This window comes from Staurois parvus, unplaced genomic scaffold (genome assembly GCF_062004578.1).
Source record: "Staurois parvus isolate SC_StPar_1 unplaced genomic scaffold, SC_StPar_1.0 ptg003880l, whole genome shotgun sequence".
NCBI classification, from domain to species: domain Eukaryota; kingdom Metazoa; phylum Chordata; class Amphibia; order Anura; family Ranidae; genus Staurois; species Staurois parvus.
Window position 1 is genome coordinate 1 of NW_028321675.1, and position 16190 is coordinate 16190.

At 51.6% G+C, this 16190-nt stretch overlaps 1 protein-coding gene across 1 annotated transcript; it reads left to right on the forward strand.

Moving 5' to 3' along the window:
* The first annotated feature begins 5589 nt into the window (after window positions 1-5589).
* On the forward strand, window positions 5590-14130 carry LOC149427320 (vitamin D 25-hydroxylase-like). The gene is made up of 4 exons (XM_089668131.1): window positions 5590-5728; window positions 6500-7132; window positions 8117-8446; window positions 9552-14130. Exons 1-4 carry the CDS (start codon window positions 5713-5715, stop codon window positions 9725-9727), a joined length of 1155 nt encoding a protein of 384 aa, XP_089524257.1. The 5' UTR covers window positions 5590-5712; the 3' UTR covers window positions 9728-14130.
* Window positions 14131-16190: the final 2060 nt, after the last annotated feature.

The window sequence follows — 16190 nt, forward strand, 5'->3', positions numbered from 1 at the left end:
GGGGAAAGGAACCTTCCAATCTGAGGGACCCGGAGCAGTTGGGGAAAGGAACCCTTCCAATCTGAGGGACCCGGAGCAGTTGGGGAAAGGAACCCAATCTGAGGGACCCGGAGCAGTTGGGGGGAAGAAGAGCGATCCACAATTCCAGGAGAGAGGTGGAGGAAACTCATTGATGGTTCCAGGTTCGACTTGTTTTCCATGGGGAGTGCCACTGAATAATACATGGAGGGTGCCAATAATTCTGTCCATTTTGGGGGGTCTGTGTGGAATCGGTCAGATTCGGCTTTTTGTTTCTCCACTTTTTTGTGTCAAAAGAAATAAACGCGAGAATGCCGGAACATCTGTCATCGCAATTTACTGGGCGACGTGGGGCGTATTCTGCCAAATGTCGGGGGGGGGGGGGGGGAGGAGGGGATTTTTGGCCATGACTGCAAAATATATAATATATTGTCCCCCCCCCCCGTATATACACTATATTGCCCCAAGTATTGTCCCCCCCCCCCCATATATACACTATATTGCCCCAAATATTGTCCCCCCCCCCATATATACACTATATTGCCCCAAGTATTGTCCCCCCCCCTTGTATATACACTATATTGCCCCAAGTATTGTCCCCCCCCCCTTGTATATACACTGTATTGCCCCAAGCATTTGTCCGCCGGCCTTCCCACGCACCTGACCTTTAGTGGCCCCCCCAGTCTTAGTCCGTAGGCCTCAATATTGAGTTGGCCCCGCCCTTTCCACACACATGACCTTTAATGGCCCCCAGTCTTAGTCCATAGGGTTCAATATTGAGTTGGCCCCGCCCTTCCCACACACATGACCTTTAATGGCCCCCCAGTCTTAGTCCGTAGGGTTTAATATTGAGTTGGCCCCGCCCTTTCCACACACATGGATTTTAATGGCCCCCCAGTCTTAGTCCGTAGGGTTCAATATTGAGTTGGCCCCGCCCTTCCCACACACATGACCTTTAATGGCCCCCCAGTCTTAGTCCGTAGGGTTTAATATTGAGTTGGCCCCGCCCTTTCCACACACATGACCTTTAATGGCCCCCCAGTCTTAGTCCGTAGGGTTCAATATTGAGTTGGCCCCGCCCTTTCCACACACATGACCTTTAATGGCCCCCCAGTCTTAGTCTGTAGGGTTCAATATTGAGTTGGCCCCGCCCTTTGCAGCTATAACAGCTTCAACTCTTCTGGGAAGGCCGTCCACAAGGTTTAGGAGGGTGTCTATGGGAAGGTTGGACCATTCTTCCAGAAGCACATTTGTCAGGTCAGGCACTGATGTCGGGGGAGGAGGCCTGGCTCGCAGTCTCCGCTCTAATTCATCCCAAAGGTGTTCTATGGGGTTGAGGTCAGGACTCTGTGCAGGACAGTCAAGTTCCTCCACCCCAAACTGGCTCCTCCATGTCTTTATGGACCTTGCTTTGTGCACTGGTGGGCAGTCATGTTGGAACAGGAAGGGGCCATCCCCAAACTCCTCCCACAAAGTTGGGAGCATGAAATTGTCCAAAATGTCGCCTTAAGAGTTCCCTTCACTAGAACTAGGGGGCCAAGCCCAACCCCTGAAAAACACCCCCACACCATAACCCCCCCTCCACCGAACTGTACACTTGGCACAATGCAGTCAGGCAAGTACCGTTCTCCTGGCCACCGCCAAACCCAGACACGTCCATCGGATTGCCAGACAGAGAAGCATGATTGGTCACTCCAGAGAACACGTCTCCACTGCTCTAGAGTCCAGTGGCGGCGTGCTTTACACCACGACATCCGACGCTTTGCATTGCACTTGGTGATGGAAGGCTTGGATGCAGCTGCTCGGCCATGGAAACCCATTCCATGAAGCTCTCTACACACTGTTGTTGGGCTCATCTGAAGGCCACACCAAGTTTGGAGGTCTTTAGCTATTGACTCTGCAGACAGTTGGTGACTTCTGCGCACTGTGCGCTTCAGCATGCGCTGACCCCGCCCTGTCATGTGACGTGGCCTACCACTTGGTGGCTGAGTGGCTGTTGTTCCCAGTGGCTTCCACTTTGTTATAATCCCACTAACAGTTGAGCGTGGAATATTTAGTAGCCAGGAAATGTCACGGATGGACTTATTGCCCAGGTGGCCACCTATCACGGGACCACGCTTGGAGTCACTGAGCTCCTGAGAGCGACCCATTCTTTCACCAATGTTTGTAGAAGCCGTCTGCATGCCTAGGGGCTTGATTGTATACACCTGTGTCCATGGAGGGGATTGGGACACCTGAATCACATGATATGGAGGGGATTGGATCACATGATATGGAGGGGATTGGAACACCCGAATCACATGATATGGAGGGGATTGGAACACTCGAATCACATGATATGGAGGGGATTGGAACACCCGAATCACATGGTATGGAGGGGATTGGAACACCCGAATCACATGATATGGAGGGGATTGGAGCACCCGAATCACATGATATGGAGGGGATTGGAGCACCCGAATCACATGATTGGGAGGGGATTGGAACACCTGAATCACATGATTGGGAGGGGATTGGAACACCTGAATCACATGATACGGAGGGGATTGGAACACCCTAATTACATGATATGGAGGGGATTGGAACACCACCTCTACTACTCTACTACTACGCCACCTCTACTACACTGCTACTACACCACCTCCACTACACTGCTACTACACCACCTCCACTACACTGCTACTACACCACCTCCACTACACTTCTACTACACTACTACTACACCACCTCCACTACACTACTACTACACCACCTCTACTACACTGCTACTACGCAACCTCTACTACACTACTACTACACCACTGCTACTACACCACCTCTACTACACTGCTACTACGCAACCTCTATTACACTACTACTACGCAACCTCTACTACACCACCTCTACTACACTACTACTACACCACCTCTACTACACTGCTACTACGCCACCTCCACTACACTGCTACTACGCCACCTCCACTACACTGCTACTACACCACCTCTACTACACTGCTACTACGCAACCTCTACTATACTACTACTACACCACCTCTACTACACCACCGCTACTACGCAACCTCTACTACACTACTACTACACCACCCTCTACTACGCAACCTCTACTACTACACCACCTCTACTACACTACTACTACACCACCTCTACTACACTACTACTACACTACTACTACACCACCCTCTACTACGCAACCTCTACTACTACACCACCTCTACTACACTACTACTACACTGCTACTACACCACCTCCACTACACTGCTACTACACCACCTCCACTACACTGCTACTACGCCACCTCCACTACACTGCTACTACGCCACCTCTACTACACCACTACAACACTGCTACTACACTACTACTACGCCACCTCTACTACACTGCTACTACGCCACATCTACTACAACACTGCTACTACACTACTACTCCAGTGATCTCCAGTTGCCTCTGGGTGGTGTTCCGAGTGATTGGCCGGATGCATTGTGATCTCAGGTGATCATGTGACCCGGCCGCCAGTCAATGAATGTGATGTATTTTCTAAATAAAGGCAAAATGCTGTGTGAATGAGGTGGACGGTGTGATGTCATTGGACGTGGCGGACAGGCGGGGCAATCAGAGCGTGCTCTGCATTCATTCAGAAAATCCAAAGCGTTCTCTGAATGGTGCCGAGTGGCCCACCCCCCCCCCCCCCCACCAGGATGGCAGCTGTTCAGCACAAGACCAAATGGAGATCGGTGTAGCAGCAGTGTAGCAGTGGTGTAGTAGCAGTGTATCAGAGGTGTGGTAGCAGTGTATCAGAGGTGTAGTAGCAGTGTATCAGAGGTGTGGTAGCAGTGTATCAGAGGTGTGGTAGCAGTGTATCAGAGGTGTAGTAGCAGTGTATCAGAGGTGTGGTAGCAGTGTATCAGAGGTGTAGTAGCAGTGTAGCAGAGGTGTAGTAGCAGTGTAGCAGAGGTGTGGTAGCAGTGTATCAGAGGTGTAGTAGCAGTGTATCAGAGGTGTGGTAGCAGTGTATCAGAGGTGTGGTAGCAGTGTATCAGAGGTGTGGTAGCAGTGTATCAGAGGTGTGGTAGCAGTGTATCAGAGGTGTGGTAGCAGTGTATCAGAGGTGTAGTAGCAGTGTATCAGAGGTGTAGTAGCAGTGTATCAGAGGTGTGGTAGCAGTGTATCAGAGGTGTAGTAGCAGTGTATCAGAGGTGTGGTAGCAGTGTATCAGAGGTGTGGTAGCAGTGTATCAGAGGTGTAGTAGCAGTGTATCAGAGGTGTGGTAGCAGTGTATCAGAGGTGTAGTAGCAGTGTAGCAGAGGTGTAGTAGCAGTGTAGCAGAGGTGTGGTAGCAGTGTATCAGAGGTGTAGTAGCAGTGTATCAGAGGTGTGGTAGCAGTGTATCAGAGGTGTGGTAGCAGTGTATCAGAGGTGTGGTAGCAGTGTATCAGAGGTGTGGTAGCAGTGTATCAGAGGTGTGGTAGCAGTGTATCAGAGGTGTGGTAGCAGTGTAGCAGAGGTGTAGTAGCAGTGTATCAGAGGTGTGGTAGCAGTGTATCAGAGGTGTAGTAGCAGTGTATCAGAGGTGTGGTAGCAGTGTATCAGAGGTGTGGTAGCAGTGTATCAGAGGTGTAGTAGCAGTGTATCAGAGGTGTAGTAGCAGTGTATCAGAGGTGTGGTAGCAGTGTATCAGAGGTGTAGTAGCAGTGTAGCAGAGGTGTAGTAGCAGTGTATCAGAGGTGTAGTAGCAGTGTATCAGAGGTGTAGTAGCAGTGTATCAGAGGTGTAGTAGCAGTGTAGCAGAGGTGTAGTAGCAGTGTAGCAGAGGTGTAGTAGCAGTGTAGTAGCAGTGTATCAGAGGTGTAGTAGCAGTGTAGTAGCAGTGTATACGAGGTGTAGTAGCAGTGTATCAGAGGTGTAGTAGCAGTGTATCAGAGGTGTATCAGAGGTGTAGTAGCAGTGTATCAGAGGTGTAGTAGCAGTGTAGTAGCAGTGTATCAGAGGTGTAGCAGCGGTGTAGCAGCAGTGTATCAGAGGTGTAGCAGCGGTGTAGTAGCGGTGTATCAGAGGTGTAGTAGCAGTGTATCAGAGGTGTAGTAGCAGTGTATCAGAGGTGTAGTAGCAGTGTATCAGAGGTGTAGCAGAGGTGTAGTAGCAGTGCAGTAGAGGTGTAGCAGAGGTGTAGTAGCAGTGTATCCGAGGTGTAGCAGCGGTGTAGTAGTGGTGTATCCGAGGTGTAGCAGCGGTGTAGTAGTGGTGTATCAGAGGTGTAGTAGCAGTGTATCCGAGGTGTATCCGAGGTGTAGCAGCGGTGTATCAGAGGTGTAGCAGAGGTGTAGTAGCAGTGCCTACTTCAGTTTTTTCCAGCTTCCAGGAGCACCAGCGATGGTATAGACATGGCTGGTCCAAGCTGAAGCGATGAAACTGCATGAAATATCCGGAGCTGGAATTCCTCTCTGATGGAATCGGGACGGGGGACCTGTGACATCACGGTTTTGGAATTGTGACATCACAGCGCCACCTCTATTGATTCCTTGTGTTATCAGTGGATCTCTCGCCCTCACATTGCCTCCTCCTGTCTTCCCAGATCTTCAGCCTGGACCTGGGCGGCATCTCCACCGTCGTCCTGAATGGTTACGATGCGGTGAAGGAGTGTCTGGTGCGCCAGAGTGATGTCTTCGCTGATCGCCCGTCCCTCCCGCTCTTCCTGAAGATGACCAAGATGGGAGGCAAGTATCAGAACCCCCTACAGTGTGCCCTCCGGAACCGGTCCAACCCCAAACCCAAACACAGGATAGTGAGAGAGAACAAACGCTTCATCCAACCGTCCAATCAGAGCTTCTGGTTTATAGACCGGATACATCCTAAATATAGAGCCATTCATCCAACCGTCCAATCAGAGCCTCTGGTTTATAGACCAGATACATCCTAAATATAGAGCCATTCATCCAACCGTCCAATCAGAGCCTCTGGTTTATAGACCGGATACGTCCTAAATATAGAGCCATTCATCCAACCGTCCAATCAGAGCCTCTGGTTTATAGACCGGACACATCCTTAATATAGAGCCATTCATCCAACCGTCCAATCAGAGCCTCTGGTTTATAGACCAGATACATCCTAAATATAGAGCCATTCATCCAACCGTCCAATCAGAGCCTCTGGTTTATAGACCGGATACGTCCTAAATATAGAGCCATTCATCCAACCGTCCAATCAGAGCCTCTGGTTTATAGACCGGATACATCCTAAATATAGAGCCATTCATCCAACTGTCCAATCAGAGCTTCTGGTTTATAGACCGGACACATCCTTAATATAGAGCCATTCATCCAACCGTCCAATCAGAGCCTCTGGTTTATAGACCGGACACATCCTTAATATAGAGCCATTCATCCAACTGTCCAATCGGAGCCTCTGGTTTCTAGTCCATAGGTACAGAGGAAGCCGTAGATTTGGACCCAGTAAGGTATTTACAGACCTCCATTCTCGTATTTTAGGTCTTTTGAACGCCAAGTACGGCCGCTGTTGGACGGAGCACCGGAAGTTGGCGGTGAGCTGCTTCCGTAACTTTGGTTATGGTCAGAAGTCCTTCGAGAGCAGAATTTTGGAAGAGTCCTTCTTCTTCCTGGACGCCGTCGACACCTATAAGGGGAAAGCGTTCGATCCCAAACACCTGATCACCATCGGCGTCTCCAACATCTCCAACCTCATCCTGTTCGGGGAGCGCTTCCGGTACGACGACGACGAGTTCCTGCACATGATGGAGATCTTCAGTGAGAACATTGAGCTGGCCACCAGCGCCTGGGTCTTCCTCTACAACGCCTTCCCACTCATCGGCTTCCTGCCCTTCGGCAAGCACCAGCAGCTGTTTAAGAATGCCGATGAGGTCTACGACTTCCTGCTGAGGATCATCGAGCGCTTCTCCGAAAACCGCAAACCGCATTCGCCGCGGCATTTCATCGACGCCTATCTGGATGACATGGAGAAGAATGCCGCGGATCCGAACAGCACATTGTCCACAGAGAACCTGATCTTCTCAGTCGGAGAACTGATCATTGCCGGGACTGAGACCACCACCAATGTCCTACGCTGGGCCATCCTCTTCATGGCTCTCTACCCCAACATCCAAGGTGGGAGTCTCTTCTGACAGTCAAATACTTTGTGAAGAAATGGGCAGTGCTTAGGTTTCCCTGGTCTTCACAAGGAGTTCCCACCATCATTGTGCTGAGTTCCTGGGTCTGTACACCCGCTGTGCCCATTATAAGGGTTTCCCAGCATCCCCATCCTCAGTTCCCAGGTCTGTACATCCGCTGTGCCCATTGTGAGGGGTTCCCTCCATCCCTGTGCTGAGTTCCCAGGTCTGTACGCCCGCTGTGCCCATTGTGAGGGGTTCCCACCATCATTGTGCTGAGTTCCTGGGTCTGTACACCCGCTGTGCCCATTATGAGGGGTTCCCTCCATCCCTGTGCTGAGTTCCCAGGTCTGTACGCCCGCTGTGCCCATTGTGAGGGGTTCCCACCATCCCTGTGCCGAGTTCCCGGGTCTGTACACCCGCTGTGCCCATTATGAGGGTTCCCACCATCCCTGTGCCGAGTTCCCGGGTCTGTACACCAGCTGTGCCCATTATGAGGGGTTCCCACCATCCCTGTGCCCATTATGAGGGGTTCCCACCATCCCTGTGCCCATTATGAGGGGTCCCCACCATCCCTGTGCCCATTATGAGAGGTTCCCACCATCCCTGTGCCCATTATGAGAGGTTCCCACCATCCCTGTGCCCATTATGAGAGGTTCCCACCATTCCTGTGCCCATAATGAGGGGTTCCCACCATCCCTGTGCCCATGATGAGGGGTTCCCACCATCCCTGTGCCCATGATGAGGGGTTCCCACCATCCCTGTGCCCATGATGAGGGGTTCCCACCATCCCTGTGCCCATGATGAGGGGTTCCCACCATCCCTGTGCCCATTATGAGGGGTTCCCTCCATCTCTGTGCCCATTATGAGGGGTTCCCACCATCCCTGCACTAAGAATTAGAGGTACAACGTGATAGGTTTCCTTTAATCCTGACTCGGGTATCTTGCTGGAAAATGATTTTATTCTTTGCTGTTTTCTTAGGTCAGGTCCAGAAAGAGATCGATTCTGTAGTTGGACCGAACCGTATCCCGACCTTTGAAGACCGCCTGGCCATGCCGTACACCGAGGCCGTCCTCCACGAGATCCTGCGATTCTGTAACATCGCCCCGCTGGGCATTTTCCACGCCACGTCCAGAGACACTGTGGTCAGGGGGTACTCCATCCCCGAGGGCACCACCGTCATCACCAACCTCTACTCTGTGCACTTCGACCAGAAATATTGGACCAATCCGGAGATCTTCTACCCGGAGAGGTTCCTGGACAGCAGCGGCCAGTTCCTGAAGAAGGAGGCGTTCGTCCCGTTCTCTCTGGGTGAGACCTAAAGAGAGCCAATCAGGGCAGGCCTTCTGTGAAACGCGTCGGAGTTTTATATGTCTTGTTGTGATAGAACGCCGATATGGACCCCGTGGTGCCGGGCGGATGCCAATATGCGGCCCCGGGGGGGGGGGGGGGCTGAGATTTTTTTTTTGTTGGGTCGCATATTTGCGTACAGAGACCGGGGTCTCCCCAGGCGTCCTGGATCTCGTACCAACAATCGGAGCCCAAAACTCCAGGTTCTGGGTCAGCCTCTGATTGGCTGCCATTTTTAATGGTTGAATGGTTTTTCAGCCAAACTGGAAGGGGGGGAAGTGTCCGGACTGGAAGGGGGGGGAGCGTCCGGAGTAGAAGGGGTGGGGGGAGCGTCCGGACCGAAAGGGGGGAGAAGCGTCCGGACCGGAAGGGGGAGGGGAAAGCGTCCGGACCGGAAGGGGGGGGGAGAGCGTCCGGACCAGAAGGGGGGGGGGGGAGAGCGTCCGGACCGGAAGGGGGGGGGAAGAGCGTCCGGACCGGAAGGGGGTAGGGGAGAGCGTCCGGACCGGAAGGGGGGGAGAGCGTCCGGACCGGAAGGGGGGAGAAGCGTCCGGACCGGAAGGGGGGAGAAGCGTCCGGACCGGAAGGGGGGGGGGGGAACATCCGGAGTGGAAGGGGGGGGGAATATCCGGAGTGGAAGGGGGGGGAGCGTCCGGACTGAAAGGGGGGGGGAAAGTGTCCGGACTTGAGGTAAACAAAAAAAGAACATTTTGACTTTAGATGCTCTTTAACCCCTTGGTGCCGGCACCTCCCGGCCCTTTAGGGGTTTCAGAAGCCAGGGCGGGGTTTCTAGGGTCATGTGACTGCCGTGATTCGCTATCACGGTGGTCACATGATCGGGAAAGGTCCCGATCGAAAGAGGAGATCGGGACCTTTCCGTGAGTACCGCACATGTGTGCTGGGAGCTAGAACGCAAATGTGTGGCCGCTCGGTGTCTAGGCCCAGAAGCCGGGGGGCCGCACATTTGCGTTTGGCCGGCGCCAAGAGGTTAAATGATTGTCCTGATTTACTAATGGAAGATGATATGTTACCGCCCCCCCAATTTAGCTTTGCTTTTGTTTTCCAGGCCGCCGCCACTGTCTGGGTGAACAGCTTGCCAGGATGGAGCTTTTCCTGTTCTTCACAACGCTTCTCCGCCGCTTCCACCTCCGTTTTCCGCACGGCTCCGTACCGAACCTGAAGCCAAAGCTGGGGATGACCCTTCAGCCGTATCCGTACCTGATCTGTGCTGAGAAACGCTAGAGGTGGGGCCTGATGTGTCGCTGCTTGGGCTGAGCTAGGAGATGAGGCGTGAAGAACGCCGGATATCTGACCATATTGGTGCTTCCCGTGTATGTGAAACCTCCCAGGTCAGTAGGAAGCCGGCCAGCAGGTTGTCCTACATCTGGAAATGAGGACGTGGTGCTTGGTGAGCATGGCTAAGGGATCCTGCTCTCAGGGGTCACTTGTGTTGGGACTATTGACTTGTATTCTCTCCCAGTCTGGGCGGACATGTCCGGCTGTAAGGACCCCATAGAGGCCGTCCTGCCAGTCCTCATATTAGACCCTCATCTATCATAGGCTCATCAGAATTACATGGTAGAAATCTAAATGGCCTCCTCCAGCCGTACAGCTTGTAGGGTGTCCTCTGACCGGGAGAGAATACAAGTGTACAACTTCACGCACAGGCCAGGCTGCACCATAAATGATGATTTGACCCCTTCAGATTTCCTACGTTCGCCCACTTACACAGGAATGAAGGGTCTATAATTGCTGCCATAGATGTATATAAATAATAGAGACAGAATATCAACCAAAAATCCAGAAACAACAAACGATACAAATATTATAAATGGAGTTGTAGCTCAGTGAGTAAAGTGCTTGATCCCCAACCAACCAACAATGATTCTGGCTCCCACAGACTGGCTCTGTGCCCATGTGGTACACAGATCAGTCCTGTCCATGTAAAAAGGTCCTGCTACCGACAACTCATTATGTGTATAAAAGACACCTGTCCACAGAATCTCTTCCATTCAAACCTCACCACCATGGGCAAGACCAAAGAGCTGTCAAAGGACATCAGGGACCAGATTGTAGACCTGCACAAGGCTGGAATGGGCTACAAGACCATCAGCAAGAAGCTTGGTGAGAAGGAGACAACTGTTGGAGCGATTATTCGCAAATGGAAGAAATACAAAATAACCAACAATCATCCTCCTCGGTCTGGAGCTCCATGCAAGATTTGGCCTCATGGGTAAGGATGATCCTGAGAAAAGTGAGGGATCAGCCCAGAACTACATGGGAGGAGCTTGTAAATGATCTCAAGGCAGTTGGGACCACAGTCACCAAACAAGCCATTGGTAACACAATACGCCGGCATGGACTGAAATCCTGCAGTGCCAGCAAGGTCCCTCTGCTCAAGAAGGCACATGTACAGCCCGTCTGAAGTTGGCCAATGACCATCTAGATGATTCAGAGAAGGATTGGGAGAAAGTGCTGTGGTCAGATGAGACCAAAATTGAGCTCTTTGGCATTAACTCGACTCGCCGTGTTTGGAGGAAGAAAAATGCTGACTGTGACCCTAAGAACACCATCCCTACAGTCAAGCATGGAGGTGGAAACATTATGGTTTGGGGCTGATTCTCTGCTAAAGGTACAGGACGACTTTTTCCACATTGAGGGGCCAATGGACAGGGCCATGTATTGTAAAATCCTGGATGAGAACCTTCTTCCCTCAACCAGAACACTGAAGATGGGTCGTGGATGGGTCTTCCAGCATGACAATGACCCAAAACATATCGCCAAGGCAACAAAGGAGTGGCTCAAGAAGAAGCACATGAAGGTCATGGAGGGGCCTAGCCAGTCTCCAGACCTTATCCTAAAGGAAATTTATGGAGGGAGCTGAAAGTTTGAGTTCCCAAGCGACAGCCAAGAAACTTTCTTCAGGATTTAGAGAAGATCTGTAAAGAAGACCAAAATCCCTCCTGAGATGTCTGAAAATCTGGGAACCAACTGCAAGGAACATCTCACCTCTGTGCTCGCCAACAAGGGTTCCTAAACCAACTACAAGGAACGTCTCACCTCTGTGCTCGCCAACAAGGGTTCCTAAACCAACTACAAGGAACGTCTCACCTCTGCGCTCGCCAACAAGGGTTCCTAAACCAACTATAAGGAACGTCTCACCTCTGTGCTCGCCAACAAGGGTTCCTAAACCAACTACAAGGAACGTCTCACCTCTGTGCTCGCCAACAAGGGTTCCTCCACCAACTACAAGGAACGTCTCACCTCTGTGCTCGCCAACAAGGGTTCTTCCACCAACTACAAGGAACGTCTCACCTCTGCGCTCACCAACAAGGGTTCCTCCACCAACTACAAGGAACGTCTCACCTCTGCGCTCGCCAACAAGGGTTCCTCCACCAACTACAAGAAACGTCTCACCTCTGCGCTCGCCAACAAGGGTTCCTCCAACTACAAGAAACGTCTCACCTCTGCGCTCGCCAACAAGGGTTCCTCCACCAACTACAAGGACCGTCTCACCTCTGCGCTCGCCAACAAGGGTCCCTCCACCAACTACAAGGAACGTCTCACCTCTGTGCTCGCCAACAAGGGTCCCTCCACCAACTACAAGGAACGTCTCACCTCTGTGCTCGCCAACAAGGGTTCCTCCACCAACTACAAGGAACGTCTCACCTCTGTGCTCGCCAACAAGGGTCCCTCCACCAACTACAAGGAACGGCTCACCTCTGTGCTCGCCAACAAGGGTCCCTCCACCAACTACAAGGAACGTCTCACCTCTGTGCTCGCCAACAAGGGTTCCTCCACCAACTACAAGGAACGTCTCACCTCTGTGCTCGCCAACAAGGGTTCCTCCACCAACTACAAGGAACGGCTCACCTCTGTGCTCACCAACAAGGGTTCCTCCACCAACTACTAAGTCGTGTTGCTCGAGGATCAAATACTAATTTTACTCTCTGAACTGCGACTCCATTTATAAAATTTGTATTGTGATGTATCTGGATTTTTGGTTGATCTTCTGTCCCTAACATTTATATTCACCTATGATAATTATAGACCGATCTTTTCTGTGTAAGTGGGCGAACGTACACAATCTGCCGGGAGTCAAGTCATTATTTTCCCCTCTGTAAGTAGAGGTTCAGATTCTTTCCCATGCCCATTCCTGACTGGTTGTATCTCTCCAAACTCCTCTGAAGCTTAGAAATGCACCGAAAGTTATGACAGTCCAAACGGGTCCAAAAACCAATTATTTTGTGACGCAAATCCCATAAAACACTCAAAAAGTGTCCTTGAAAATTGCTGACTGAACCAAATCCTCAATCATTTGTGTCTCATGCGCTCCCCCATCCCAAACACTGCAGCTCACAATGGGAGGAGTTTCAGTGCTGTCACTCCAGATAGCAGTGGGCGGGGCTAAGTGTGGCCAGGTGCTGTGTGGGAAGGCTGATGGCCACACCCTCTGCAATGTCCACCTTGGAGAAGATCTTCTGGCCAGTTCCATGAGACCCCTCAGTCATGTGACCAGTGCCCAGGCCATGCGGCTGTAACCTGGGTGGATGGAAATGCTGACTTCTCATTGGTGGTTCCAGGGCTGCCAGCTTGATACTGGCTTCACTGTGTGGTAAGCGAGTCACATTAACCCTTTCATGCTGCCCTTGAAGTGGGCTTTGGTTGGCTGTCGCCGCGGTCACGTGATTAGGAGGGCGTCCGTTCTCCTCCTGATGAGAAGCCTTGACCTAGAGCGGCCGGCGATCGCTCCGCCAGTGTGCAGGGAGCGCGCTCTGAGCACCCGGACCCCACGCCCCCCATAGACGCAAATGTCTGCCATTTAACTGCCACTGTCGGGTCCTGCAGCTGCCAGGAGTGCATGCAAATGTGACGGGCCAGCGGGGATTCCTGCCGTAACCGCCTGCCTCTGCTGCACCAAAATCCCAAAGAATGTTGGAGGAGTGCAGAACACCCCCATCTCCATAACATACAGGGGGGGGGAGGGGCAGGGGATTGCTGACAACACTGCCTGGGATTTCGGGGCAGCAGAGGTGGCGTTGTCAGCTCAATACAGGAAGTTTGGAACTCAATGTTTCACACTTCCTGCAGTGCCAAGCTCCGCCTCTATGCTTCCGGCAGGGCCGAGCCCCTCCCTCACACCTCCTGCTGTGGCTAGCCCCTCCCCCCACACCCCCTGCAGAGCGGGGTCCTGTCTGCTGGTAGCCAGGTTTGGATTTCCACCTTTTACGAAAACTGGAAGGAAAGATATTGCCCCGCCCCCTCCCATATTGACCTCTATCTCATCCAATCAGAGAGGAGTTGCGGGTTCTCCGTGTCATTTTCTCCCACAATCATGATTTTGTTTTTTATGTGAACCTTTCCGGAACCCTTCGGGTGGAGAATCCGACATTCACCCAACATCCTCTGCGGGTGAATCTTTCAGGTCCACGTGTGTTTTATGGTCACATGGATTCACCACCAGAGAGTGTTGGGTGAAAGTCCCATTCTCTGCATCTTCCTGTGTTTTATTGTCTGTATGTAATATGTACTCCACATCCGTGTACTCCATCCGTGTACCAGACTCCTATTTATAGACTTTCTCATTATTCATATTTTCTGTTCAGATTTTGTAATAACAAAATAAAGATTTTTACTCAGCGGAAGTCTGGCTTTCTTCTCCTCGGTGAGTCAAATCCAGTGATTGTGTACAGGAGCGCAGCGTGACGTGTACGGTATGACGTGTCCAGTAGCGCAGCATGATGTGTACGGAATCACGTGTCCAGGAGCTCAGCATGACGTGTACAGGAGCTCAGGGTGACATGTACGGAATCACGTGTCCAGGAGCTCAGGGTGACGTGTACAGTATGCCGTTTCCAGGAGCTCAGGGTGACGTGTAAGGTATGACGTGTACAGGAGCTCAGGGTGACGTGTAAGGTATGACGTGTACAGGAGCTCAGGGTGACGTTTACGGTATAACGTGTCCAGGAACTCAGCGTGACATGTAAGGTATGACATGTACAGGAGCACAGCGTGCCACGTACGGTATGACGTGTACTGGAGCTCCGGGTGATGTGTACGGTATGACGTACAGGAGCACAGCGTGAAGTATATGGGAACTCAAAGTGATGTGTGAAGAACAGGAGTTTGAAGTGACGTGTACAGTATGACGTGTAAAGGGGCTCAGTGTAATTTGTATGGTATGACGTGTACAGGGACTCGAGCGGTGTACGGTATGACGTGTACAGGAGCTCAGCGTGACATGTACGGTATGACGTGTACAGGAACTCAACATGTCATGTACAGTGTGACGTGTATAGGAGTGCAGTGTGGCATGTCCAATGTGATGTGCCCAGTGTGACATGTATGGTATGACATTTAGTGGAGCCCAGCGTGACGTGTCCAGTATGACGAGTACAGGAACCCAGTGTGACATGTAGAGCAGCTCCGCATGATGTGTACAGTATGACGTGTACAGGAGCTCAGCATGATATATATGGGAGCTCAAAGTGACGCGTGAAGAATGACATGTACAGGAGTTTGAAGTGACGTGTGTAGTACGATATGTGCAGGAGCACAAAATGACATGTACGGTATGATGTGTACAGGGACTCGATGTGTACGATATTTGTACAGGAGCTCTGACTGACGTACGGTATGACATACAGGAGCTTGTTAACGTGTACAGGACTTCAGTGCGAAGTGTATGGTATGACGTGTAAAGGAGATCAGCGCGACGTGTACGCTATGACATACAGGAGCTCGGTAACGTGTACAGGAGTTCAGTGCGAAGTGTTTGGTATGATGTGTACAGGAGCTCAGCGTGACGTGATGTATGAGACCTCAAGGTGACTTGTCCGGAACGACGTGTACAGGACTTTGAAGTGACGTGTACGGTATGACGTGTACAAGGGTTCGGTGTGACATGTACAGGGGCTCAGAGTAATGAGTACGGTATGACGTGTACAGGAGCTCAGTGTGACATATACGGTATGACGTGTACAGGAGCTCAGTGTGACGTGATGCAGCAGCTCCGGCAGTGGGAACGTGTTACGTGTTCCACCCAAAAAAACGTGTGGCACATGTAAGATGTTTCCAACTGTGAACTTATCCTTTGAGTGTATTGGCCAGCAGGGGCCAGTGAGTGGCGCTCTGTTCCTTGACCACCTCCATTGTGGAATTCTCCATAGGACGCTTTACACTTCGCCAAGAGAATTCTTCCAACACGCCAGAACATTTCGGCTGTTTCCTCGCCTTAAAGCCGCTCACAATCCATCTGCTGGTCTGTACATTCCTCCATCTTCGGCGCTCCCCTCAAGTGATGGACTAGAACCTGCTTTTGGGTCCATCAAGAGTTGAGCCACCACCCTCTTCAACAAGTGACCTAGACATTGGTCACCACAGATCCCACAACAAGGATCCCAACCAACACAAGCCACGGGATCAGAACGGTCCACGGCTCCCACCTACCGACAGACTTCAAACCCATACGGAGCAGAGGCGTGGCCGGCTCCCTCGGGCCCCTTTCACATGGTATTCCCATCAGCTCTGCTGTCCCGTTTTTCAGGTGGACCTCATCGGAGGCACCACACAGCCCCATGGACAGGCGGACCTGTGTCTGGGTTAGACGTCTGCGGTTTGTTTCGTTTCCAATTCGGACCAATTTTTTATTTTTCAGACATTCCGATGTCTTCAAATGAAATCGTAACGAATCCAAAATAATGAA